The following is a 27,967-nucleotide window of genomic DNA, read 5'->3' as shown; positions in this document are numbered from 1 at the left end:
CTTTGCCCTTGCAAGCCCCGCCCAGGGCGATGGTAGCGGCCCAACCTGCAGCCTTCCGCCGGCTCCGCCCAGCCAGCGCGTGGGCTCCCTGAAGCCCGCCCAGGCAGCGTGAGTGCGCGGCGGCGGCCGGGGGAAGGTGGCGGGACGGGGATGTCCTCCACCCTGAGGTCTGTTGGCCCAGCTCTGGGCAGCGCGCTGACCCCGCCTCCAGGGCCCACTGTGCTCAGTGACTCAGTTTCCAGCCCTTTCCCCTTTGAGGAACGTTTGAGAAAGTAGAGAAGGGGCCCTCTGGGCCCCCGACGGACCCTGTTCCTGGCATCCTTCAGCCTCTGCAAGCCGCCAGGCTCCCGGCTGCTGGTCCCGGGCCACCTTTGTGGGGCAAGGAGGTGTGGTCAGTGTAAGGGTTTGCGGGGATCAGCCGCTTCCGGAGGAGGCCGCCGGCTCACAGCTTTGATGGAGACACACAGGCTGATTTACAGGTGGCCTCTGCCTCCCTCCGCCGACACAGCGGGAGCCAGGCTGAGCCGGCATGGGGGGCGGGTAGGGGGACTTATCGTGGGCCCCTGGGGACACCGCATGGGTAGTCACTACCATAAAGCACATTCTCTAGGGGCCACTCTCACGGGGCAGTTGAGGGATCACAGGACAGGTGGGCAGGCCTCGATGGCCGAGCCTTTGGGGCTGCGGCTTGGGAGCTGGAGAGCCGGGGGCGGTGCGTGCCGGGCTGGACTTGGCCGGGCTCCGGGTTCACGTCTGCGGCGAAGCCGCTGCGGAAGGAAAGAGAAACCGAGAGAACCGGTTCCCCAGCCTTGGCAGTCGAGGTCCCTAGGCCAAGACTCTGACTAAGCCGGGCAGGGCCAACCCCAGGGCAGACCGGCGCAGGGGCCGCCTGCAGAGCCTGCAGGCCCGTGGCGCAGACGCCTGGAGGGAGGGGGCACTGCGGCGCCTCCGTGGATCCCCTGCGGCTGGAGGCGTCCGGGCAGGACGCGGCGGGGCTCGGTCAAATGTATCGACTATCGAGGGCAAACTCACCATATCTTCCTGGACCAGTGTTACCCCCATCTCCCCACCACGGGACTGAAGTGAGGACCAAATATTATAATCAACGCCGCAGAGTGAAAGGGTTGCTCTAATTCCATCGCTGGGGGTAAGAGTGGGGGCCGGAGAGATTATTTTACGCAAGTCCCCATTTCAGGGAGGGAAAGACGGAGGCTCGTACGCGCACGGTGAGTGCAGGCCCGGGACTCAAACCCTGGTCTGCTGTGCCCTAGTGCCGTGCCCTTCCCGGCTCTGCGGCCCCGACCTCCGTGCCCCTGTCCTTGTCGCCCGCAGGGAAAGGCCGCGGCCGCGATGGCGACGGACGTCGAGGGGCAGGTGTACGTGCTGGTGGAGCACCCCTTCGAGTACACCGGCAAGGACGGGCGCCGCGTTGCCATTCAGCCCAACGAGCGCTACCGGCTGCTGCGCCGCAGCACGGAGCACTGGTGGCACGTGCGGCGCGAGCCCGGCGGCCGCCCCTTCTACCTGCCCGCGCAGTACGTGCGCGAGCTGCCGGCTCTCGGCGACCCCGCCACCCCGTCGCCGCCGCCCGCGTCCCACCCAGGCCCCGCAACCCTCGAGCCGCTCGCCTACGACTACCGGTTCGTGAGCGCGTCGGCGCCCGTGGGCCCCGACGGTGCCTCCGCCGAGCCCCGGGGCCGCACCGGCTCCCTGTGCGGCCCTGCGCGGCGCGGCGCCGCCACCCAGCGCGGCAGCCCGGCGCCGGGCCTGCCCGCCTGCCTGTACCTGCGGCCCGCGGCGCCCGTGCGGCCCGCGCAGTCCCTGGACGACCTGGCGCGCGCCGCCGCCGCGCCCCCTGCCCGCCTCCTGGGCAGCGCGGGCAGCTTCAAGGCCTGCAGCGTGGCCGGCTCCTGGGTGTGCCCGCGGCCCCTGGCGCAGAGCGACTCGGAGAACGTCTACGAGGCCCTCCAGGACGTGCGTGGCCCGCCGCGGGAGGACAGCCCGGAGCAGGTGAGCCGCCGGAGCGGGGCCGGGAGACGGGCGGGGCGCGCGCGCGGACTCGCTCAGCCCAGTGTCCGGCTCCACGCCGACCGCCGTGCCCGCCGAGACTGGACCAGCTCACCGTCCTCAACCACTAAAGGACAGTGGCAGGGCCGGCCCGTGGCGCACTCGGGAGAGTGCGGCGCTGGGAGTGCAGCGGCGCCCCCGCCGCGGGTTCGGATCCCATCTAGGGATGGCCCGTGCGCTCACTGGCTGAGCGCGGTGCGGGCGACACTAAGCCACGGGTTGCGATCCCCTTACCGGTCAAAAAAAAAAAAAAAAAAGAGGACAGTGGCAGAGAGTGGCACCGGCTCTCAATCCCTTATTTGCAATTCCCAAGTGCCAGAGTTCCCTGGAAGCTCAAAGGTTTTCGTGATTCAGTTGGTGGCAAAATCGGACTTACACCGATGTGAGGCCGTCGACGGTCTTTATTTGTCCCACTCAGGGTGACTATTCCTGTGTTGCTGCAGAAATGCAAATGAGCGTGAGGACAGGGTGCTGCCCCCAGCCCTGCGGGGAGGTGACGTGACCTCCGCCTTGCCTTCTGCAGCCCCAGCCGCGCTGCGTCCCGGGAGCCGGGGGTCGGAGGAGGCGGTGGATGTGAAAGTCAGGCGTCTGCTTCCCCTTTCGGCTGCTTCCAACGTTCGGTTCCTTTTTCTTTTTCTCTTTTTAACTCGGGTTTGTTTCAGAAAGAAGGCCGGTTACGACAGGGTGTTATTTCCCTTCACAATCCAGTTGTGTGAATTTGGGAAATCGAAAATAGAGCACGTTTTAAAAACACTCCTACATCCTCGCAATCCTCCGGGCAGCCCCGGCATCTTGAGCTTTAGGAACGTCTCAGGGAGGGGCAGCCTGAGGGGGAAGCGATGCCCAGACCTGTGCCGACACGTGTCACCGGCTGTGTGGTTGCCGGAAACCGCTTCCTCTCTCAGGGTCTCGGTTTGTTCTTTAGCCCAAAGTGGGGCGGCGTGGGAGGCCTCTGGAGCGTGCGAGCCTCGGATCTCTCTCTTTGTACTCGGTATAATTACAATACACGTCGCTGCCTCCCTGCCATGAGCCAGGACCGAGTCCGGGATGCCCAGACGGAGGAGGCACAGTCCCCGCCGGCCGCTGCCGGGTCTTCCCTCCGCCCCGTCCGGTTACAGCGCGGAGTTCCGGTTTGGAGGCTACTCTGGTGGGTCGCCTGTCGGCTGCTGACGAGCCACCTAAGTCCCCCAGGCTGTGTCCTCGTGTGTAAGCACACTACCTAAGGACTAGGGTTGTTGCGAGCGCCAGGCGCGTAGGAGGCGGCCCACCCGCCCCGGCCGGGGTCGGCTCTGTCCTCTCCGCATCTGCGCCGCCTTCGCTCGGGCTTCTGTCGGGCAGCGCGCCCCCTTGTGGCCAGGGTGGAGAACAGCACCCGGCCGGCGGGAAGGGGACTGGGGCACTCTGCGTCCCGCGCTCCTGCCAGCCCGCCAGGCGGCCTCTCGGATAGGTGGCTGGCTCCGGGGACGCACTCCCGGGCCTCTCCACACTCTCCATCCTGGTGAGGGCGTGTTTTTGCCCTTCAGAGGTGCGCTCCTGGAGGTGGGGGAATGGCCTTGCTCTCTGGACCTCTGTTTCTGGCCTAGAGAGTGTGCACAAGGTGGGGGAGGAGGAGCGGCAGCCCCCTTACCCATGAGCCACGGTTGTACAGGTCTGCCCAAGGCCACCACCACAGAGCCCAGGACAGAGGAAGTAGGAGACTCCCAGGTCCCAGAATCTCCTGAGAAGAGAAACCCCCTGGGGCAACCAGGGTTACTGCTGGGTGGTGCCTTTGTCTCTCCTTCCTCCAGCTCCCAGCAGGTCCCCGGTTGCGGTGGTATTGGGCGGGGGGTGCTACTTACACAGGGAGGAACTGGGACATCTGCCAGAGACCTGGGTATTGAGCAGAGACGCTGCTACCCGGCCCCACCTGTGGCCTAAGTTCCCTTTGTGACTTCAGCCAGTCGCTTAGCCTCTCTGGTCCTGTTTTCCCCCAACCCCCGTGTGATGGGTGTAGTAATACCTACCACATTCCCACATTCCCTGTGACTGTGTTTTATTCAAGTGTCTGCGTTGGGTCTCCCTGATACCCTGTCCCCAGCAAACGCCAGGGATGGGGAGTTGTTTCTCCCCCATTTCAGGGAGAAACCCCCCCATTTCAGGGAGAAATTTCCTGAGAGGTGAGCCTCCTGCTTTCTCCTCAGAGGATGCGGGAGAAGCAGGCTCCCCCCGCCAGGGAACCTGGGTCCATAATCCTACGGGTCCATTCACTCATTCATTAAGCGTGAGTTGACTGAATACTTGCCAAGCGCCAGGTGAGCCTTCTCATCTCGGGACGACTGAGGCACAGCCACAGTGCAGGGGTGGGGAGACCTGGCTGGAGGAACAGATGCCCCCGTCCATCGTGGCCCTGGCCATCGTGATGGAGCTGCACTCGGGTGCCGTGGGGCACGGGCAGAGGCGAGGTGTGGAAAGATGTGCCCCCTGCAGCTGGGGCCCGGGGGCGGAGTGTGGGGTTGGGAGTGGGTGGGGCCCGGCAAGGCAGGGCCTCCTGGGTCTTCGCCAGGAATTTGGACTTTATCCTGCAGCCATTTGAAGGCTCTTAGCAGAGCAGGGAGTGGGACTGAAAAAGGACCCCTGTGGCTGGGGCTGCAAGAACGGCTGAGGACCCTCACTGGTGGTCTCCCAGGCAGGTGGTGGTGATGGGAGTTTCGGAAGGGGTCTCGGCAGGGTCTGAGCTGAGGGGGTGGGTTTTTACATGTCTTAAAAAAAAAGGAATCCCAGGGCGGGCCCATGGCTCGCTCAGGAGAGTGCGATGCTGAGAACACCAAGGCCACGGGTTCGGATCCTATATAGGGATGGCCGGTTCGCTCACTGGCTGAGCGTGGTGCTGACAACACCAAGTCAAGGGTTAAGATCCCCTTACCGGTCATCTTTAAAAAAAAAAAAAAGGAATCCCACATTGCTCTAATGGTGGAGGAGAGATGGGGCCCACCTGAATTTAGGTGGCAGACAGGGAGGAAAAGAGGAGCGGAGAGGACACAAGAGTCAGGGACAGGAGGAAGGGCGGGAGAGTGTGGCCCAGAAGTCAAGGGGAAGCTTGCAGAGAAAGAGGTGACAGGAAGGTCAGGTTAGAGAAAGGCCACAGAACGTTTACCTGATGTGGCCACCAGAAGGCCAGCTGGTCAGGAGGGCTGCTGATCGGGAGCGTGGTCAAGGGGGTGCTGGAGGCAGAGGGCGGTGGGGCAGAGTGGTGGGGTGAGGATGCAGACCGAGAGTGTAGACAAGTCCTGGAAGCTGGAGACCTGCCCAAGTCGAAGTGGATGGGGAGGAGGCAGTTGATGAGACGGGGTTCCAGAAGAAAGAAGGGAGGGGCCCAGAACAGAGAGGCCAGGGATGTGAGGTTGGAGGTGACACAGGCTCACTGGGGACTGTGAGGGGTGCCTATCTGCAGGGCATCAGCTCAGGGCCAGGGACCCCCAAAAGAGAAGAGCCTCTACCATGTACAGCATTTTACAGCCTTTCCATTCACTCAAAGAGTACATATTAAGCACCTGGTGTGTGCTGGTCGCCATCTGGACACTGAGGACACAGTGTGGTAAGGCACAGTCCCAAAGCAGCCAACAGTCCTGCAGGCTGTCACTCAAAAGCTTGCACATAGGGTTAAGCTCCCAGCAGCTCGGAAGGCAGGCACAGGTACCCCCATTTGCTCTGAATACACAGGTTCAGAGAGGTTTGGTGACTGGCCGAAGGTCACACAGCCAGGAAGTGGCTGTGTCCAGGTCAGTTCCAGGCTTCCTGACCCCAAACTCCACCCTGGCCACCAGGTTCAGTCTCAGCCAGGTGGCCCTCAGGGTTGGCCACCCTGTTCCACTCTGAAAGAGTCAGTACAAGCCAAAGTGCCCAGCCTGAGGTGGCCATGGGCTGCGGGGAGGGAAGGGAGAGGTGGAAAAAAGGGGGACTCTCCCACCCCCTAGGAGGCCACTCGGGGAGCCCAGGGAAGCCAGACAAAAGCCAGTGGGATGATGGGGCCTCTGAGATTCCTCCCCTATGGCTGTGGTCACCATTCCCGCCCCAGGGCCTCCACCTGCCCCTGCTGCCGGGACATAGGCTGCTGGGAGGAAAAGAGTTACTTAGAGCTTGGTGGCGCTGCAACTTCTCATGCAAACAGCCCAGGAGGCGCCCTGGCATCTGAGCAGGCGGGCTGGCCTGGAAGGAGCCCCAGGCCCTTGTTCCTCCCTCCTGCTCCTCAGGAACTGTGAGTGACCCCTTGCTGCAGGATTGGGACCCCTGGAGGAGAAGGGGGCTGCCACAGCAGTTTTCCCACTCTCCTCCCTTCCACCTGGGCTCCCCACCTGGTCCTTCCCTGTACCCATCCTAAAACCCACCCAGTGACCCCTCCTCTCCAGATCCGAGGCCTGGCACCTGCTTTCCAGGACAAACTCCAAGGACAGCCTGAGGCAACTGTGATTGAGATAAAGGAACCAGCCTCAGGACAAGCTCACCTATCCCCCTCCAGGGCCAGCTAGGGGTCCTTCTAGAAAGGGGCTTGGTCAGAGCAAGGAGCTGAGGCCCAGTGGAGGGTCCAGTGAGTCCCCTTGCCTGTACTCCCTCCTCCCACCAACTCCCCTGCCCCTAGCCAGGGCAGCTGCCCTGGGGTGGCTCAGCAGGTTTCTTCACACCTGGCCCCACCTTTCCCTTTCTCTCTGTGACTCACTTGCAGCCCTAGGCTGACCCAGGAGCCAGGAGCCCCACTGGCTATGACCTGGCTTGTGAGACAGTTATCCCCCTCCCACCTTCGCATTCCTGGCCACTGAGACCTCTCCCCACCCTGGAGCCTGGGGCTCATTACTCACCTCTTAGTCTCCTGTCCCTGCAGCCCCAGGCCTCTTGAGATGGGCCCCATGACAAGCCACCTGCCTCTCCCATTCCTCCTGAGCTCCAGCAGCTGGTCTCACTCTAGATCTATTTCTTCTGCCCTTCCCAGAGCTGTCTCTGTCCAGTAGTGGGAAGGGATGGGCATCAGTGCTGAATGCCAGCCCCGATGGGTGGTCAGTGCCAGGCCCTGGGGCGTGGGAAAGTTCGTGATCACAATTAGGGGGTAGCTTATGGGCAGGAATGTGGTCAGGGATCCACATCACAGTGCTAGGGAGATTCGGAGCTGGGTCTGGGCTGGGGAGCCAGGGGACAGTGGCTGTTGGTTGATGTCAGGGGGAAGTGGGGCTGCCAGGGCTGGGGCCTAGGGGCATGGGAGCTCTTGCTGAAATTCGGGAGGCTCTGTTTCCAAGTTGAGGAAGGATTCTGGTGTTGAGGGGATTTCTAGAGCTGCTGGCCAGGGCAAGACGAGGCATGCAGGACCCTTCTATCCATGCCCACCCTGTATCCTCTCCTCCCAGCTGGAGGTCCCCTATAAGGCATGAAGGTGAATGGTGCAGGGGTCCTTTCTGGGCCTCCGTGTCTGTCCTGGGAGCTGGGCCAACTCAGCCCAAGAGGAAGCAGAGATAGCAGAAGGGGCCCTGCGTCCAGGTCCTCCAGTCTTCTTCTTTCCCTGCTATACATCTACAGAGAGACCCCTTGGCCCGTTCAAATGTGTAAATGACTGTTTCCCTCTATAAAGATATTTTAACCTTTTTACAAATATTTGGGTGATAGGGGGAAATTTCAACCTAATCACCATTAGCGTTTTGGTTTCTTTCCATTTATTCCACTTTCCTAGGCTTCCGTGTGGGGGAGCTTGCCATAGGGGCGTCACGGTGTACTGATGACTGCGCATCCTTTTCTGTCACTTACCACGTTCAGTTAGTAAATATCAGGTGCTGTAGTGGGCACTGAAAAGTGATAGAAAGCAAGGCAGGGCCCCCGTCCCTCCGGTAGTTCTGTCCAGGAGGAGAAATTGGCCAGCAAATCCAGTTATGGTGTGGGGGATGCATCTGCCAAGTGCTGTGGCGGGCACGTTGGAGGAGCGCCCCTCCCGGGATCTTGTGGATGAGAAGCAAACCTAGGAACGCTTCCTGGAGGAGGAAGATGATGTCAGAGGTGACTCCTAGAGGCTTCTACAGCTCCCTCCCATGAAACCCTCTGCACCCAGCACTTTTTCAGTAGCAGATTTTTTTTCTCATTAACAGTAACTAGACTCACATCACTACTAGTTCTCTAGTTAATTTTGACCATTTTATATAGTATCAGGAAAGTGTACATTTTCTCTAGATCTGTAAAATCTCCACTTTTAAAATTTATTATGGATTTTTTTTTTGTGGCCAAGTAAATAATTATTCTAACTTTTTCATAGACATATAGGAAACTTGTTTATTTTCTGTTTAAGGGATATAAGGTTCCCTATGTATCAAATTAAGTGTATTGATTTATATCACTCAAACTTCCACTTCCTTTCTATCCTTCTCTTGGTCCTTACTCTGATTCTGACAGAGGTTTGTTAAACCTCGCACTCAAGTTTTCTCTATGAAGTTCTTTTTTGTGCTTTCAGTAGTTTTTGCCTTTCATATTTAACTACAATGCTGTTGGGAGCGTGCAGATTTCAACTGTTCTGTCATCTCAAACTGTGATTTCTGTCATTACACGATGTCCCTCTTTCTCCTGTCTTAGCGCTTAACCTTAAATTTCACCCTCTTGTTCCTATGGCCACTTTCTATTTTATTTGACTTTATTTTTGTACTTGCCCCGTACCTCTTGGTATCCTTTTATTTTCAACCATGATCACTTTATTAAAAAGCGTATTTCTTGTGTATATCATATCACTGTATTTTAAACCCAAGCTGACTCTTGTCTTTCAATTGGAGAACTCGGCCTCTTCACATGACTCTGGCTTATTTTACACTTATTCGTTTACCTTGTGGTTTTTTGCCTTTGGTGGGGTCTCTGTTGACTCCCTTTTCTTGCCCTGTTGTGCTTCCCGATCCACTAATGGCTTCTGCGTCTTTTCCTGGGATTCCTAATCACTTCTGCGTCTTTTCCTGGGATTCCTAATCAGACACACGTTCTATAGGACGCGCCTACTCTCAGCGCCCCCATCTGGAACTGAAAAACGGCCGGTTTCCAGTCTGGGGACTCAGGTCTTTTTCAACTTAGGAAAATCTATGTGTTGCTTGATTATTGTTTCTTTCCCTTTCTTTCATTTGCATGTTAGCTGTCCGGACTGGGTGCCCCCAGTTTCTGACCTTTTTCCCGTTGATTTCTATCTCTATGTACTTTTGCTCTGAGATTTGAGATATTTCTTCTGTCTGATTTTCCAGGCCACAAATTTGAATCTTGAGAGTGAATATCTTCTCCTTTAGTTAGTAAAGTAATATATTTTAAGTTCTGAAAAACAGTGATTGATTGATTGACGGATTGATTGGTGGCTGGGACGTTGGTGTTATCAGCACCACCTTTTTTTTCTTTAACTTGTTGCTTTACTTGAATATCTCTTTGCGATTTCTTATTTTTTGTTCCAGTGGTAATTCATTTCCAGCCCCTCTATCTTGCTAATAGCCTTGAATTTTTTTAACTAGGTAATGTATTTACAGGTTTTCAAAAATCAAAGCAGTATTACAAAGTGTATAGGGAGACTGTCACACATACCCCTGCTTTCTTGCCCTGTTCTCCATCAATTCAAGTCACCATTTCATTCATTCTTTCTCTGTTTTCTTCCAGTGTTTCTTTACACAAACACAAACTAGTATGAATAGATATCTGATTACTTGATTTTCTCTCTTACGTAAAGGTGGTACACTGTACACACAGTCCTACACCTGGTTTACTTGTTGCCTTTTTGATTTAACCACATGTCTTGGAGATTGTGCATAGAGAGGCTTCATCTCCTCCCCCACAGCTACATGGTTTTCCATTGTAGGGACGTGTCATAATTCATTTAACCAGTCTCCTGTTGATGAACCCTTGGATTCTGTCCCATCTTTTGCTATTATGAACAGTGCTATAATGAACAATCTTTCGTACAGTACAGGTAAATGTTGCAAAGATTCCAGAAGTAGGATTTCTGGGTCAAAGGGTAAATTATACGTATTTGATGGGTATTGCCAAATTGCCGCCCATGAGGCATATACCAACCTGCTCTTGCACCAGCGCAGAGGAGAGTGTCTGTTTCCCCACAGCCTTGCCAGCTGAGCATTGTCAAACTCTTGTTTTCTGCTAGGCTGATAGTAAAATATATTATCTTAAGGAGTTTGAATTTACATTTCTCTTTCCAGTGAGGCTGGGTATCTTTTGGCTATCTCATAAATCCTTAACAACCCTACTCTTTCCTTCCGCCTTGACATTGACTTGTTCAAGAGACCAAACCAGTTGCACGGTAGAACGTCCATCTGAGATGTGCCTGTCTGCTTCCTTGTGGGGGCGTCACCGTGTTACCTGTGAACCAGTGGGTCTGAAAGGCTTAGGCAGCTGGATCGTCAGGGCTCAGAGACAGATGAGGGTAAGCAAGCCCGTCGAGGCTGACTCCAGGTCTCTGTTTCAGCAACAGAGGCGATGCTGAGATGGGCAAGGGAGAAGGGAGAAGACAAATTTGATTTCAGACATGCAGCTTGCGAGGCATACAAAGGACATGCAGATGGAGTTGCCGCAGCTGGTTGAGCTCTCCCACGGCAGCGGTAGCATGAGAAGAAAGGTGAGACCCCAGGCGTCATCAGCAAGGGGCAGAGGATGTGGGTCCTGGGCCCGAGAGCTGAGAAAGAGCAGGCAGAGACGGAGGAGGGGAGCCAAGCCCACAAAGGAGAGGATTTTAAGGAGTGAACACTGGAGAGAAGTCATCCAGAGGAGGACCAGACTGTCACCAAAGAATCTGTGGGAAGCCTCTGAGCAGTGGGACTGAGTGAGGGGACAGAGAAGTCAGCTCTGAAAAGGAGGAGGGGAGAAAGGAATTAGTCGTTAAAGGGGGGATGCAGAGTTGGGTCCAGGGGGTGCACTGATTTTGGTGGTGGTGGCTGGCCAGAGCAGGGATAGAACCCGGGACCTTGGTGTTCGCAGCTCTAACCAACTGAGCTAACTGGCCAGCCCACACTTTTTCTTTTTAAGATGGAGAGACTTTGAGTTTGTTGAAATGTCAAAGGGACGAAAGTGGTCGGGAGGGAGATAGGGGCTGGAGATCTGAGATGAGGCCGCTTCCAAGCAATTGGGAGGTTATGGGTTCCCTGGGCCCAGGTTGGGGAGGTTAGCTTGGGCGGGACCCCCCTGTGCCTTCCATCAGGGGCAGGAGAAGGAGTGGGGGGTGCAGACACAGGTCCATTTGAGGGGGTGGGCAGAAGGTGACCACTGCTGGTCACGTGTTCTCACTTCCCTAGGTTGGCTCATTCCCACGGCCTTCACTGGCTAGGGGCTTCCTTGCTAAACCACTTCTGATCCCCCCGGCCCAAGCGGGCCCTGCTGGGTCTCGCCAGCCTTACTTAGAGCACGGGTGGTGTGAGCCAGTGAAGGGGCCCCACCCCAGACCCTGCCCCACCCTGGAGGAGCAGGCCCAGCAGGCAGTCCCATCAGGTCACCCAGAGGCTGGGGGCAGAGTCCGGGGACGAGGTGGCCAATCAAAACCCGAAGTCAGGAAAGCAGAAGCGCAGCCCTGCTCATCCCCATGTCCCTGTGGGTGTGGGAACCCAGGGGCCTGCTCAGCTCTTTCACAGAGACCAGCCCTGTGAGGGGGACGGGATGACAGTCCTGTTCTACAGACAAAGAAACCAAGGCCCAGAAATTCAAGCGGTTGCTCAGAAAGAGGCTGAGGCAGAGTCTACACAAGAGCCCAGGGCTCTGGACTCCTGCTCTGTTCTTTCTTCTTTTTAATCAGCTGAAGCTTCTGCCCCAAACCCAAGCAAAGAGTCTCACCTAAAGCTGTTGCATTTGGAATCTCATGCTACATCCATGTAATGAGATTACCTCACCTGGGCTGCACAGCCGAATCAGCTGAGAGTTCTTAAAACAAAATACGTTGCCCAAACCAGTTCCCTCAGAATCTCAGAGGGCTGAGCCAGGCTGTGCCCCGCAAGGACTCTGAGGCTTGAGGACCACAACCCTGTGGCATGACCCCCAACCCTCCCCGATCCCTCCGTGTTGGTGGAATTCTAGCTCAGGGCTAGGCCCAGGTAGGTACAGAATGAGGCCCAGTCTGTGTCCTGGAGAGGGTGTGGTCAGGGGAGGGATCCATCACATGGACACGGTTAAGCTCCATGAGGCAAAGATCACAATACCTTCCCTCCACCCAGCCTGGTGGCCCCGAGCAGGCTCACTGAGTCAACAGAGGAAGCCGTGTCCCCTCGCCAGCCCCCTGAGCCAGTTCCTGGGCTGAGCTGCTGGTTTGGGGGCGTTTCTTTTTGCCTTTAGCCCCAGAGGATGAGATTTGAAAGGCCTGAGCACCAACCTCTGTGGCCAAGAGGAGGCTGGGCCAGTGTAGGTTTGCTTGGTCCCTGCGGTGTGGGGTGGGAGCCTGCTGGGAGGCCACAGTCATGGGGCCAGGCCTGTCACTGGGGAACAGAAGCCCTAAGATGCCGCCTGACAGGTCTGCAGTCCCAGCCCCCTCCCCCCCGCACATCGCTCCTGCCCCTACCATGGGGAGACCCTGTCCCCCTAATCTACCTGCAGGGCATTGCTGAGGGTCTGGTTCCCACACCTGTCCACTTCCCTCCCCTCCCTCACCCCGCTCCTCCCTGGTGGCTCAGAGTTTCTGGCTGCTGTGGAATTTACAGAGCCTGTTCCTGTGTCCTGGGCCTGGCTCCATCTCTCTTGGTGACCTGTTGTGTGCGTGCGTGCACATGTGTGTATCCTGGTCCCTGGCCTGAGGGTGGGGATGGTGAGGTGTGTCATATGTGTGACAATTAAGAGGCCTCTAGGCCTTTGAGTTTCCCTCTGTTCTCCATCCTTGGCCAGGGAGGAGGGGACTAATCTGCCCCGGGGAGTCTGGGCTTCTGAGTGGGGGCACCGGAGATGGGGTGGGGAGTGACACTAGAGCATTTGAGGGCAGAGTAGGGCCTAGGCCCCAGACTTGCTCTGAATGTGATCTTACCAAGTGTCCCATACCCCAAAGCCACGCCATGCCTGGCACTACTTGGGTGTCCTTGTCATGAGCCCACAGTGGGCAGGGGAGAAAGGAGAGAGCCAGGGTGGGACAGGAGGATTACTGAAATGGATGAGTGGGGCCCAGGGTGGAACGGTGGGGGTCAGAGCCTGAACTGGGAGGAAGCTGGGCAGCCACTGCAGGAGAGCCTTTAGCGGGTGGGCAGGTGGATGGGCAGGTGCTGCCTGGCCCTCGGGGCTGGGGAGGAAGCGCCTCTGAGACAGGGAGGGAAGACAAAATGGTCTCCATGGGCTTGAAGGAGGGGCTGCAGCTTCTCACCAAGGACATGCTGCGTCCACTGTGCATGGCCAGGGTCTGAACACCCACCTGCTTGAGGAGGTGAAGGGAGGAGAGGCCAGGAGGAAGGTCGTACCTGGTTAGAGGGGGAAGCTGGTGCCTTTCCCCTCTCTGGGTCTTTAGAGAGACGGGGCTGGGCCTGGGCGTACTCGTGCCTGTATGTGGACACGCAGGTGGGGGTGGGTGCATATAGGCACATGAGTCTTTGTGACCGGTGTTGCAGGCAGTCGGGCAGGCAGATGGTGGTGTGATCAGAATCCCTCCTGTCCTCCACATGGCTGGTGGGGTCCAGACATCACTCCCTCTGACACCACATCTGCCCAGGCCCCTTCCTCTTTGGGAACCCTTCCCCTGTCCCCATAAGCTTCCTCTTTCCCATAACATCCTCCCTGGGCCTTGGGAGAGTTGACGGCCACTCACCGTCCTGTTTCCGTCCCAGGAGCTACTCCAGGGCAGCCCAGGCCCTGTGCACAGCTGCCCCTTGTGCCTGCCCCGTCTGTGCAGCAACCCTTCCCGCCCGCGGCTGCAAGTTGCTCCTCCGTCTGTGCAGCCTGCTCTGCGGCTGGGGCTGGGCCTGTGATTCCAAACTCGCCAGTCATCGGAGCGCTGAGTGGGGCAGCCAGTGGTGGCCCTGGAAGCATACAATGCCCCCAGCCTGAGGCCCGGCCACCCCACCCCCGTGGCAGGTCACAGGCGGTCTCTGTCTCAGGCAGCGCTTCCGCAGCCCCAACAGGAAACGGGCTGCCGGCTCAGCCCGCCGCCATCTCGAGGCAACTTCTCGTTTCCCTGTTGCCCTGTGCCAGCCCTGGGGTTGTGCCCCTTGGCTCCACCCCCAAAACCTTCCCAGGGCTCCATCCCAGCAGCTCAGAGGGGACAGGATGGTGGACATGATTGCCAGACTGACCAGGAGGCAGAGTCAGACCCTGCAAGCACAGGTAGGGGACGCTCAGCCTCTGCTGGGATGGCAGAGAGGCCTCTGGGATCCAGGGGCTCCCAGTGAGCCTCCATCCCCAGCCCTGCTAGGAGCTGGGAGAGCTGGGAACAGAGTGGGGAGTCTCAGAGAGGTTGGGGCTCGACCCTTCTTTCCTCTTTCCTTCTCAGAGGCCCTGCCTGTCTGAGAGGGGCGGCAGAGAGATGCTGAGAGGTGGTCAGCTTGGGGCAAGAGGCAGGGCTGCCACCTGCTTTTGGACAAGGGGAGGGAACTGCAGACAAGGAAAAGCCCCTGTGGGGACATGCTGGGGGCCAGATGGCTGGGTGTGGGGATAGCCAGGGCCCTTTTGCCTCTGTCCTCTGGCCTGAGGTGGGGAGACCACTTCCTTTCCCACTCAGTGTCCCTTGTATCTCTAGGATACTACCGAGGAGTCCCTAGTACCATCGTTAGGACCCTGTTCTGGGCCTTCTTTGGGCCTCCAGGAGTGGGGGGCACGGGTAACAGGCCCTGCTGTAAACCGTTGAAGGCCAGAGCAGGTGGAGGGCCTGGCCCCACCTGGCCCCCAGGAGCCCATCAGAACCCAGCTGAGGCTCTGCCAGGAGAGGAAAGCACCCCTATGTTGGCACTGTGGAGGCCTCTATGGAGAGTCTAGAGATTGAAGGGGCTCCAGAATGCTGCAGTTCAGCACCCTCCACAGGGCTGTGGCATCTCTAATGGGGAGCAGACTCTGCCTACCCCGTTCCACCAAGGGCCCCCCACCTCCTGAAGCAGTCAGGCCTCTGGGGCAGCCCCAGTCCTCAGAGTGCTTCCTTCAAAGGGGTACTGCCCTGCCCCCACAGTGTGATTCTGCATCTTCTCTTCCTTGTGACAGCCTGGTCATGCTGGGGACCTAAATTTCTACCTCCAAAATATCCTCTGCTTGCTGGGACTCAGCCATGGCCAGAGGCCTGCCAAGTAGAAATGCCTGCTCCAAGGGCCCTGGCTCCTTCCTGGCTTATCCAGCCCCCATGGGGCTTCCAACCCCTGCCCCAGGGAGAGGCAAGGCCACTGCCTCAGTGGCTCCAGCTGGGTGGGTAGGAGGTGTGTCTGGTTCATCCGCCTTCCTCTACCCATTGCCTGCATCCTGTCCTCCCAAGGAATCTCCTGTTTCTGTGGCTGAAACCCTCATTCTCAGGAAGTTCTTGCTCAAAGCTACCCCCAGTCTCTCCTATAGTGTCAGGTGTGTGTGTTTGTTGCTGAAGTTTGGCATAGGATTGACTTGGGTACCAAAAAGCAATAAGTGTTTCTGGCAGATCTGCCATATGCTTCAGGGCACTGGCCCACCTGCTGGGGGCAAATGGATCCTGGGTCTTCCTCTCAAGAAACTGTCGCCTTTTGGGGCAGAGAAGGTGGGCAGATGGTTGGACAATTAACTGACCACCAAGGCAGAATGCCATTGGGCCCTAACAGAGTGACAAGCAGAGTGCCAGCAGGTTAGAGCTCTGTCCAGAGAGGGGTGCAAGCTGCGTGCCAGTGGAGGAGCAGGATCTGGGTAGGCAGGGAATGAGAGAAGGAATTCCAGGCTGACGGGATGGCTGGAGCAAAGCCGAGGAGGTAGGAAGACGCCTTTTGTGTTGGTGGCGAGTGAGCAGACTGGTGGGTTTGGAATACAAGATGCCGCGTGAGGGCCGTGGGGGGCAGAGAGAAAGGGGAAGTGGGGTGGAGGGTCCCGTCTCAGCCACACAGGAGCCTGGAGAGGTGCGGGTGGGGGATGAGGAACAGATGGACTGGTGTCCCCAGCTCTCCCTGCCTGCTGCATTCCTGGGGACCAGCCACCCTGTGTAAAACTGCACACACCCTTCTCTGACAGTATCTTTGCTTTCCTGCAGAGCAGTGATCATCATTGACAGGCTGCGCTTTTCATTTATTGTCCCCGCACGCCCCATGTGCACGCACGTGCCCTCAGGGTCAGCCCTGCCAGGGCAGGGATTTGCGGCCATTTGTTCACTGCCACAGCATTCCCAGTGCTCTGGAAAGGTGAAACTTAGTTGGATGAGTGGATATTTTTTTTAGGCACTTGCCTAAGGCCCAAGGAGGGACCGCCTTGAGCAGAAAGAGCTTCCCCTTTCGAGGAGTTTATAGCTCAGTGAGGGTGTCACGGTTAACACAGGAACTTCTACGATTTTTAAAATATTTTATTGTACAAAATTTTGAGGCCATAGAAGAGTTTAAAGAAACAAAACAAAACAAAAAAATATATAACTCTAATAATCAAACTGCCCAGAGAGACCTTTGTTAGCATTTTGGAAGGTTTCCAACAACACAAAACTGGACTTATGCGAAGTCTTCCATTTTGAAATCTGCTTTTCCTCTGGAGCATTACGTATTCTCAGAAAATAGAATTAGTCCCTGCATGCTATTCTGCTGCCTGGGGGTTGATAATGTAGTTATCTATCCCTCTGGGGGGCTGATGGTGCTGTGCTGGGTGTGGTGGGCACACTGGAGGGAACTTGGGAATGGGCTTGAACCTGGCACCTGAGCTGAGTCCGGAAGCAGGAATAGGAGTCAGCCAGGTGAGCAAGGGGTGGAGATGGGCCTGGGCAGGCTGCGAATGAGCCAAGGCCTAGAGGAGACACAGCAGAGAGGGTGGGGATCTCTAGCAAATCACTGCTACTGGAGCTTGAAGTTCTCAAGGCAAGAGGCAAGGAGTGGCAGGAAATAAGGCAGAAGCACAAGCAGGTAGGTGTTAGACCTCTTGGTGACAGGCCTCTTGGGCCTGGTCAAGGGCTTGGATATTGCCCAGCAGGCAGCAGGGAGCCATGAGGTGTTAATCAGGAAGGCTGCTGTTTCCTGAGGGTGTTAAGCATGCCCAGACATATTCTGTGTGACCGAACCCCCATCTATCCCCACTTCCCTTTGGAGGGGGATAGGGACTCCCACTTCTTTGCCCATCCATTCTCTAGCCCATCTGCCTGGCATCTCTTCCCCTCTGTTATCTGGAATTGATTCTGACACCTGCAAACCCCCACTTTGAGAAGTTCCAGCCCCAAATCCAGAGGCAGTACTGATCCCAATTCCAGAGCTTTCTCTGGGGTGGGAGCTTTCAGTGGGGGCTGTAGAATGTAGCAGAGCCCTGAGTGAGCACAAAGAAAAGGGATGGGTCTCAGCCATTTCTCTGTTCCTACCCAGCCTCTGACTTGCCTCTGTGAGTGCACAGCTGTGAGTACTGGGTTATCGATATTTTATTATCATTAATAATTAATGTGATTGTCCCACCCATCTGGGGCACTAAATACTTTACAAAGCACTTTCAAGAATATTTCCTCATTCTCTTTTCACTGTGATTTCCAGAATGGGCAGAGCAGACCTTTTACACCCAGGGAAACTGAGGCAGAGAGGTCATGTGTCATGCTGAAGGTCACCCAGGTGACAAGTGGTCTACTCGGGACTGTGTTATCCAGGGGCTCCCCTAAAAGTTATGTCTACCTTCCTCCTGCCACAGGTGGACGACCCCCCAGAGCCCGTGTATGCGAACGTAGAGAGGCAGCCTCAGGCCACTTCGCCAGGCGCCACAGCGGCCTCCCGCCCCAGTCCCGTGTGGGAGACACACACAGACACAGGAACCGGGCGCCCCTACTACTACAACCCGGACACGGGCGTGACGACGTGGGAGTCTCCCTTCGAGGCCGCCGAGGGCGCCACCAGCCCGGCCACCTCCCGGGCTTCGGTGGGCAGCCGCGAGAGCCTCGAGACCGAGACCGAGTGGGGCCAATACTGGGATGAAGACAGCCGCAGGGTGTTCTTCTACAACCCGCTGACGGGCGAGACCGTCTGGGAGGACGAGGACGAGCCCGAGCTGGAGGACGAGCCCGAGGACGACCTGGAGATGCAGCCCAGCCTGAGCCCCACCAGCCCCAGGGACCCGCGGGTGAGGGCCCGGGTGGTCGGGGCTATCTCTGAGCGCCTCTGACCCCGCCTCCTGCTCCCCACGGCCCCAGGGACAAGAGTGGGGGGGAGGGGCCGTGTGGGCGGGGCTATCTCTGAGATACTCTGACCCTGCCTCCTGCTCCCCACGGTCCCAGGGACAAGAGGGGAGGGGAAGGGCCCGGGTGGGCGGGGCTATCTCTGAGCGCCTCTGACCCCGCCTCCTGCTCCCCACGGCCCCAGGGACAAGAGAGGAGGGGCGGGGCCGGGTGGGCGGGGCTATCTCTGAGATACTCTGACCCCGCCTCCTGCTCCCCACGGCCCCAGGGACAAGAGGGGAGGGGAAGGGGCCGGGTGGGCGGGGCTATCTCTGAGATACTCTGACCCCGCCTCCTGCTCCCCACGGCCCCAGGAACAAGAGTGGAGGGGCGGGGCCTGGTGGGCGGGGCTATCTCTGAGATACTCTGACCCCGCCTCCTGCTCCACACGGCTCCAGGGACAAGAGGGGAGGGGCGGGGCCGGGGGGCAGTACTGGCACCCAGCCTCTGACTCCGCCTTCTGCACTCTGCAGCCCCCCACACCCGAGACGGACTATCCCGAGGTGCTGGCCAGTTACCCCGAGGAGGACTATGCCTCATTGGGCTCTTTGGGTGACCCCGGCCCCTCCGCTCCCTTGACCACACCCCCCGGTTGGTCTTGTCACATCGGCCCGGACAAGCAGACGCTCTACACTAACCACTTCACCCAAGAGCAGGTAAGGGACCGAGCAGAGGGACCCGGACAGCTGCGGGTCACTCCCTCCAGCTTTCCTCACTGTGGCTCCCCTTAAACTCTAAACTGCAGCTCCCACGCAGACCCCAAACCAGACAAGATGCTGAGTCACCTCCAATGTCCCTAACGCTATCTTGGACTCTGGTTGGAGGGAACCATTTCCTGCCCTCTCCAGAGCTGGCTGGGGACCCTGACCGTCCCTCTTCTCCTCTTCCCACAGTGGGTGAGGTTGGAGGACCAGCATGGGAGGCCATACTTCTACAACCCAGATGACTCCTCTGTTCGGTGGGAGCTGCCCCAGGTAACCAACTGGGGAAGGTAGAGTGGCTGGGGAGAGTCGAGGGGATTATATATGACAGTGTTTTTCTCCTAGGTTCCTGTTCCTGCGCCTCGAAGCATCCGCAAATCCAGCCAGGACAGTGACACCCAAGCCCAGGCCAGCCCCCCGGAGGAGAATGTAAGGAAGGGGGCACAGAGGTCCTGGGGACAGGGAGTGGATGGGATATATCTGTCTCCCCCATTGACCCCAACACTAGTTCCCAGAGGTGGGCAAGGTTGGGAGCCGAGAGAAAATCTCTCCTGCTGCTGCTGCTGTAGGAGCAGACCCCCACCCCCACCCCCAGCCAGGAGGCTGGGCCGGTGACATGGGTTCAGTGGAGACTCAGCCCAGCCTGTGGGGTTGGAGAGACTAGCCTCTGCCCCCTGTGGCTCACCCCATTAACTACGCGTTCTTTCCCCTTCTCTCTCTTAGATCAAGACCCTGGACAAGGCAGGTGTGCTCCATCGCACCAAGACAGTGGACAAGGGAAAGCAGCTCCGGTGAGAGTCTGTCAGCACCCAGACCAGGGCAGGGTGGGCCTGAGTTATGAGATTCACTGAGCACTTCCAATATGCCAGGCTTATTAATCCTCATAGCGACTTCATGAGAGGTCCTGTGAGGAAACTGAGGCACTGAGAGATTAAAGTGACTTGTTCAAGATCGCTGGGCTACCATCTGGCCCTCACAGTTGGGTGCCCCAGGCTGGGTTTTTGAGCTCTGTGCTCCTGGGGGTGAGAGGTGGGCCTCAGCCCAGGACCAAATCTAAGTCCTGCCCATGCCCCACTTCTCCACCCCCACCTAGGAAGAAGCACTGGAATGCCTCCTGGACAGTGCTGGAGGGTGGCATCCTGACATTCTTCAAGGATTCCAAGACCTCAGCTGCAGTTGGCCTGGTGAGGCCCAGGCCCCCAGGCCAGGGACCACTCCATCTCCTCTTTATCTGACCTGGCTTGGGAAAGGCCAGGTGTCAGATAGTGGCCCATGAGTGTCAAAGGAGGTGGGCCTTGGCAGAGAGGGAGCAATGACAGCAGATTCACCCCAGGACAAACAGCTCCAGCCACCTTGGGGATGGGGAGCAGTCTTTGAGGCTGGACAGCTCCAGCCAGGAGGGCAGGGAGGGCAGGACTTAGGAATACCTGTTCACAGGGGTGGGGGCTGTGCTCCTTTCCTTTCCTCTGCTGGGTGGGCAGGCAGCAGTGGACAGGCCAGCCAGAAGACTCCAGGGTTAAGAAGCACCAGGATCTCTGGGTTCCAGGTATACCTTTGGGCCCCTTTTCCCCAGAGCTGTTCCCTGGCCGTGCTAGAGACCCCATCCTGTCCCTGGAGCCAGGGGGAGCCAAAGTGCTATAACAGGCCCCTCTGAGCTGTGGGCTCCCTGTAACCTTGCTCTTCCATCCTTCCTTCCTCTCCCACAGAGGCAGCCTTCCAAGCTCTCCACCCCTGAGTACACAGTGGAGCTGAGGGGGGCCTCTCTCACCTGGGCCCCCAAAGACAAATCCAGCAAAAAGAATGTACTGGAGGTGAGTGGTGGGGTGGAGAGAGGGAGGAAAGGGGCTTACTGATGGCCTGGGGCCCTGACTATAGGCAGGCCCCAAGAGGAGGGACCTAGGAAGAGTTGGGGCTGGAATTCTCATGGCTCAAGGCCAAAGTTGCCCCTACCCTGGGAACCTGTCCAGTGTTTCTGGCATCAAGGATTCTGCAGTTCCCTCTCAAGGAGCTGAGTTAATAGTCCTTGACCAGAGGGTGGTGAGAAGTGGGGGTCTCTGGGAGATGGAACTGTCATGCCTAGAATGGCGGCCCTCATCCCTGCTGCTCTGGCTTGAGAGAGACAGGAGACTCCCCATCCCTGGCTGCTTACTCAGACTGGCTGGGCTGGGCAGCCTGCTGTGGCTGGCCAGAGCCCAGCTTCTGACTACACTGGGTTCCCAGTGAATCAACCAGGGCAGTGGACAGGCTTGTCAGGCTCCTCCAGCAGGACGAGAGAGAAGTCCCAGGCAAGGTCTTCTGGGTGCCACGCCCTTCGCTGTGCATGTTTTTAACCACTTTTTTTTTAATTTGTAAAGAAACAATATGTATTGCTTACAGTTTCAGGGGCTGGGAAGTCCAAAGTCCAGGGAACACATCTGGGGAGGGCCTTACACAGTGAGGCAGGGTCTCACATGGCATATAGCGATACTAGAGAGAGTTTTTTAAACTACTCTTACCCCCACCTCAGTCCCTAAAAGTTTTGAGGCAAATCACAACAAGAACACATGTGGTGAACAGGTAAAATCCACTGAAAAGGCAAAACTGAAAAAGCAAAACAAGTTAGAGATGAGGTCACGGGCCAGCCCATGGCTCACTTGGGAGAGTGTGGTGCTGACAACACCAAGTCAAGGGTTAAGATCCCTTACTGGTCATCTTAAAAAAAAAAAAAAAATAGAGATGAGGTCAAGGTGGAAAGGAATTGAGAGGTAGATGATGCTAAGGTGGTTGGAAAAAATTTAGCCTCCAGTTTTCCTGGTAGCTAGGGTAAAAAGAGACGGCTATCAGGTACATGGTTCTTATGCTGAAAATAATAATAATAATAAAGTCTATCCAGATTCTGAGGGAATCAAAACTTTTCCCTAACCCTTTGCTCTTGGAGAAATTTCTAGTGTGTTGCTCCATGAACATGGGGTCTCAGGGATGAGGCCGATTCCCTGCCAAAGAGCTCCGTGGTGGCATAGTGAGGGCTCTGAGGGCTGCCTTGGGTAGCATATTATGATAAAAGCCAAAAACATAGCCTTGTATCTCAGCTCAGAAAAAGCGCTTCTGCAAGGAGCCTGAGTGTGTAGTTTTCTGATGATTCACCAAGCTTTATTCAGTTCTAGAACCAGGGGATCTACAGAGCAGGGTTGGAAATTGGGTTTCATCTCACAAGTTACTCTGATCAGTAGGTCTGGGGCCCTTTTGAGAAGAATTTTGGAGCCTTCTCCAGGCTTGGCAGGGTAGAGTTCTTTGATCAATTAGCAATGTCTGCCATGGTGTCAAATTGGGGAGGGACATCACATTTGCTAGGCACGTTCCTTCCCTGACCTCGAGGGACATTCTTCAAACAGTTCCCTATACAGGTCATCTCTCTGACTGGGCTTTTGATGAAAGTTTCAGAGCAGGCCTTTCTGAGTTGTCTTTTCTGGCAAGGGCTGGAAGGCAGACGGTACTCTTGGAAGGCTGACAGTCCTGAGTAGAAATCAAGGCACCCCCTGCCTCCTGGCTGGCTGGTGGCCATCATCCCTCCGCTCAGGGGTGGCCTGCAGGCAACTCCAGGATTTTTCCTCAAGAGACAGCCCCAAATTCTGTATCATCGAGGATGGACCAGTTAGGGGGACTCGGGACATTTTCACAGCAGGTCTTCCTAGTCACCCCAGAGCCACAGAAAACTTCAGAAACAGTCTCCCAAAGGCTGTTGGTGTGGGACAGCTCAGCTTGCCTGTGTGTTCAGCAGGATAAATATTTTGTGAAATATATTGCTATGTAACTATACAGCTTTGCCTTGTGTATGAAACTTTCAAATCTGAACTGATTATGTTTTGAAAGAGCTGCCAAAAATAATGGCTATTGTTTTAGAAGCATTGTTCAACCATTCTCTAGGATATTAGACAGCAGGGCTCATCTCCTGAGGTTAGAGGGGGGCTGTGCTGTCTACCTGTTGAAGGTTCTCTAATCTTTGCAGGGCACAGGGATGAGGTGGAACATGCCATTTCTTTCTTTTTTTATTTTCATTTTTCAAAGCAGTTAATCTTATTCAAGTATATGTTGAAAAGGAGGGCAGTCAAAAGACCATCCTCTTTGATTCTAGAAGTATTTTCTGTTGTCTGAGACAGCTTCTGCTGTCTCTGACCCTCACCGGACCTCAAGAGCAGTGTTGGTGTGAGCTGCCACAGCCAAATGTTCCCTCAACCTGGAATGCCTGGTCCTGAGTCAGAGGCTGGTGAGGGATCCGTCCAAGTTGCCATCCACATCAGAAAGGGCTTTGAGCCATCAGTCTGTGGCACAAAGTTTCCCTCTGGTGTTTTGTTTAACTTACGCTTCTTGAAGCGAACTGTAAGAGGGTATGTTGGCTGTATGGTGGGAGAGGGTGGGGACTCCTGCTGCAACAGGTGGGGGGCAACACTCTTAGGTCCTCAGTGTGTGTACGGGAGGGGTGCACTCTTTCTCCAGGATCAGTCATGATCTCTTTCCAAATCTTCTCTCTTCCCATTTTCTTAACTGTTAGTTCTAGCGGCCAGGTGTCTCCTATAGGAGGTTTCTTTCACTTAGTTTTTTTCAGGCCAGGGCTCTGGGTGAGGTCTGTCCTGCTCTGTGGCTCATAGGAGGCAGGATGGGTTAGGCGGAAGTGTACCAGACAATTGAGCCACGCAGATCTGCACACCATCACTCACTAATTGTGTGCCCACCAGCAAGTTGCTAAAACTCACTGAACCTCAGTTTGCTCATCTGTAACACAGAGATGCTGTCACCCACTGTTTTAAGTGAGGTGGAAGACCTTGGCCTGGGGTAAGGCCCTTGCTCCATTGGGCTCTGAGTTCCTGGGGGCAGGAGCAGGTTACCTCCACTCCGTACCACCCTATCCCCCCTGGGCCTACCATCAGGGCAGATCCAGGGAACCAGGGATGATCAAGTGACTTGTGTCCCTCTAGCTGCGGAGCCGGGATGGCTCAGAGTACCTGATCCAGCACGACTCAGAGGCCATCATCAGCACCTGGCACAAGGCCATTGCCCAGGGCATCCAGGAGCTGGTAAGCAGAGCCTGGGGCCTCCAGGCCTGGTGGAGAGGGTGTGGCCAGCCATTATGCTGGGCAGCTGTGCCCACTATGGGTGGGGCCCTCTGGTCAGGCACAGGGTGCTCCATGGCACCAGTGGGTAAATACTCCTCCTTGCAGATGCAGTCTCCCCCTATAGCTGGGATGGCAGGATGGGCTGCTGAAGAAACAGCCTTCCTTAAGTATGTGAATCTAGGCCCTGGGGTTGGCCCTGCAGGAGAACTCTATAGCTGGGGGTGGGGATACATCCTAGAGTAATTTCCCATTTCAAGGGAGGCAGAAGGAAAAGTAAATATTCTGAAAACCAGCCTCAGGCCAAACGACAAGCCCAAACTAGGAGAGAAAACTTAAAAGGATCGAATGCAGGAGTCTACCATATTTTAGGTTCAAAATATCAATTACATAAGTAGAGATGGGGCAGGCTCTCTCTGACAACTATTCACCTGGAAATGACCTGCGACTTTTTGACCCTTAGTTCCTTATAAGCCCACAATGGGTGCAGCTTTTGGTTGTATTAATAGAGGTAGGAATCCAGATCCAGGGAGGCGATGCTAGTGCGGTTGTCGATGGTGCTCTGGCCCCAGGTGAAATTGCAAGCTCAGAACCGGGAGCCACGTATTGAGGCATGCTAGCCTAGTGCAGTGCGTATAGTGGAGCTGAGGACAATATGGAAGAGGGAACTGGGAGATGGGGAGGGGCGGCCAGGATAAGAAAGGGGGGGGACAGGATGTCTGTCTACAGCACCTTGAGGGCTCTCTGCAGCTGAGAGTGGTGAATGTCATGAGGTTCCCTGGTAGAGGTGAGGGGGGTTAACCTGGTTAAGGGAACTCTTTGCTGGGGCTCTCCACGCCACGCCTGGTGGGAGGGCTTTTTGGGTCCCTTGCTCCATCCGGGAAGGACCCCCGGCTGGTCCAAGGCCCTACTTTCTGAGGCTGCGCGATTCCAGTCCGCAGACCTGCGCCGGGAGCAGGAAAGCGAGAGCAGCAGCGTGAACTTCGGGTCGAGTGAGCGCCTGGGAAGCTGGCGAGAAAAAGAGGATGACGGGCGGCCGGGTGCAGGTGTGCGCGGTGGGGGGAGCATCCGGAGACCTCTCCTGAGGGGTGGTGACGCCCCATTTGGGGCCTACCAGCCAACCCGGACGCCACCGACTGACTCAGTCCCGCGTTCCCCTGCTGCAGCCCCGGGGCCCGGGGGCCTGGAGAGTGACTTGAGCAAGGTCCGGCACAAGCTGCGCAAGTTCCTCCAGAGGCGGCCCACGCTGCAGTCGCTGCGGGAGAAGGGCTACATCAAAGGTACGGGAGGGGCCGGCCCCGTGGCTCACTCGGGAGAGTGCGGCACTGGTAGCGCCGAGGCCGCGGGTTCGGGCGCGGGAGGCGCGGGAGGCGCGGGGCGGCCGCCAGGGGGCGCTGACGAGCCTCTCCCCCAGACCAGGTGTTCGGCTGCGCGCTGGCCGCGCTGTGTGAGCGCGAGAGGAGCCCGGCGCCGCGCTTCGTGCAGCAGTGCATCCGCGCCGTCGAGGCCCGGGGTACGCGCGGCGGGCGGGCGCCCGCTAGCCCTCTTCCGGGGGCGCAGGGCCGAGGGGAAGGAACGGGAGGCCCTGAGTAGGAATCAGAGCAGGGATTTAGACCCCACCCCACCCCACCCGGGGTCAGCGCCTCCCTCTGCTCCAGGGCTGGACATCGACGGGCTGTACCGCATCAGTGGGAACCTGGCCACCATCCAGAAGCTGCGCTATAAGGTGGACCACGGTGAGGCCGGTCCCCAGCCCTGCCCCCGCCCCTGGGCCTGAAGGCGCGAAGGGGTACTGAGCCCCCCTTCGTCCTCCTCTCCGCCCCCGCCGCAGACGAGCGTCTGGACCTGGACGATGGGCGCTGGGAGGACGTCCACGTTATCACGGGCGCCCTGAAGCTCTTCTTTCGAGAGCTGCCCGAGCCCCTCTTCCCCTTCTCGCACTTCCGCCAGTTCATCGCGGCCATCAGTGAGCACCTGGGGGCGGGGGGCAGATGGGGGAGGGCAGGAGCTGGGCTGCTTGGGGGCACCGCCGTGGCCGGCTCCCGACCCTCGACCCTCCCGCTCGTCCCTCCCCGGCCCGCCTCCCTGTCCCTCCCTCTGACCCGTCCCTTCTCAGAGCTGCAGGACCAGGCCCGGCGCAGCCGCTGTGTGCGTGACCTGGTGCGCTCGCTGCCCGCCCCCAACCACGACACGCTGCGGCTGCTCTTCCAGCACCTGTGCCGGTGAGCGGGGCGAGCCGCGCGGGAGTGGGAGGAGGGTCCAGGCAGGAGCCCCCAGCTGCGGGCCCTGATCCCGCCCCACCGCCGCCGCAGGGTGATCGAGCACGGCGAGCAGAACCGCATGTCGGTGCAGAGCGTGGCCATAGTGTTCGGGCCCACGCTGCTGCGGCCCGAGACGGAAGAGACCAGCATGCCCATGACCATGGTGTTCCAGAACCAGGTGGTGGAGCTCATCCTGCAGCAGTGCTCAGAAATCTTCCCGCCGCACTGACTGCGGACTGGACTGGGGGCGGCGACCGTGGTCACGCCACACAAGCTGGGTGGCGACTGGACTTTCTTTCTGACACCCTCCGCCTCCCACCCGTCCGCTGGCCTGTGTGACTTGTGCGTCCCTCGGTTCCGAGGGTATGGTGACCCCTGTTGGGCGGTTTGCAAAATGTGATCCCCCCCCGCCCCCCCGCCCCGTGTCCTCTTTCGGAGTGAATTAGGTTCTGTTCTTCCTGACAGCGGCGCCTACTGTGCGTGGGCGACAGTGGGGCGAAGGGGAGTGTTTTCTGGGACAGCCTGTGCTGGGAGGAGGAATTTGGTCATGAAGCAGCCATAGGCAATGTCCCTGCTGCTGTAACAGGACTGACCCCGGCCACCAGCGTGGCCAGCTGAGCCTGCCTTCCTCAGGCCTCAGGGATGGCGCCCCTGCAGGGCCCTCTCCAGGCTGGCTGTGGACTGGTTTCATCTGCTTTCCTGTTTGGGGTTCCGCCTCTGCCCTCCCTGAGCAACTCCTGTTGTGTGCAAGGGTTCTTCATATGCACTAAATGTGCACCCTGCACCTGCCTCTTGACAGGCACCATTTCCACACACAATCCCATCTTAGGGACTTGAAAACTGAGGCTTGCAGAGGCCAAATGACTTGTTCAGGGTCTGGTGGGTGATATGACTCCTCAGCAAAGGCTCCTCCCACACTAGAGCACAGCCTGCAAGGCCGGCAACCAATCCTTTCAGCTCTCCCTCAACCCCCCAGCATGGGCCCACGGGCAAGCAAAGAAACTAAGCTGGGTGTGTTCTGTCCCGGCCTGCAGAGGTGCCTGAAGGCAGAGGGAAGCTGCCCCAGCTATTCTTTCTGGAGAGAAGGGAAACAGCAGAGGCAGAAGCCCCCCACCCTTTCCAGTACCCTGGGTGTCAAGATTCCTACCTGGCACTCACTTGCCCTGAAGAGCCAGCAGAGGCCTGCAGGGTGGGGGGAGGAGGACATGACCTCAGGAAGGGACATGTGGACCCCTTCCCTCCTCATACACAACCACCCCAGTTGACAGATCTTGGCCCCCATCCCCACTCACCCCATTCATCTGTTCAACAAACAATAATAGCTGATATTTATTGGATATTTGCACTATGCCAAGCATTTTACTTGGATTCTCTTCTTCGTATGTCACAGCCAATATTTATTGCCAGCTCCTCTGTGCCAGGCACTGTGCTCTGGCATAGGGGCGTGGCACATGCTGCCTGCCCTGGTGGAGTTTATGGTCCAGCAGTGAGGCCAGCCCAAGCCCACCCCTCAAGCCAGCAGGGACGGCAAGAGTACACATGGAGGCCTCATACATATGTTTAAGTATTTAAAAGTTCTAAATCAAGCTAACAACT

General features: G+C 57.4%; 1 protein-coding gene across 3 annotated transcripts; it reads left to right on the top strand.

The window, feature by feature from the left end:
• On the top strand, nucleotides 1-27,955 carry ARHGAP27 (Rho GTPase activating protein 27). 3 transcript variants are annotated; one of them, XR_010021853.1, is made up of 17 exons: nucleotides 1-108; nucleotides 1,333-2,010; nucleotides 17,803-18,228; nucleotides 18,796-18,978; nucleotides 19,216-19,296; nucleotides 19,369-19,452; nucleotides 19,747-19,814; nucleotides 20,117-20,207; nucleotides 20,730-20,834; nucleotides 23,976-24,074; nucleotides 25,045-25,156; nucleotides 25,277-25,390; nucleotides 25,525-25,623; nucleotides 25,769-25,846; nucleotides 25,942-26,076; nucleotides 26,235-26,332; nucleotides 26,423-26,512. XR_010021853.1 is itself a non-coding variant. In XM_063080513.1 (17 exons), the coding sequence occupies exons 2-17, from the start codon at nucleotides 1,351-1,353 to the stop codon at nucleotides 26,598-26,600; spliced, it is 2,619 nt and encodes an 872-aa protein (XP_062936583.1). In that variant the 5' UTR covers nucleotides 1-108; nucleotides 1,333-1,350; the 3' UTR covers nucleotides 26,601-27,955. The 3 variants fall into 3 exon arrangements, 2 of the variants coding, with proteins under 2 accessions (XP_062936583.1, XP_062936585.1); XM_063080513.1 differs by having other exon boundaries at nucleotides 26,227-26,332; nucleotides 26,423-27,955; XM_063080515.1 differs by lacking the exon at nucleotides 25,525-25,623 and having other exon boundaries at nucleotides 26,227-26,332; nucleotides 26,423-27,955.
• Nucleotides 27,956-27,967: the final 12 nt, after the last annotated feature.

The sequence above is a fragment of the Cynocephalus volans genome, chromosome 16 (genome assembly GCF_027409185.1).
Source record: "Cynocephalus volans isolate mCynVol1 chromosome 16, mCynVol1.pri, whole genome shotgun sequence".
Lineage (NCBI taxonomy): Eukaryota > Metazoa > Chordata > Mammalia > Dermoptera > Cynocephalidae > Cynocephalus > Cynocephalus volans.
This window is presented reverse-complemented; position numbering and strand designations above follow the sequence as displayed.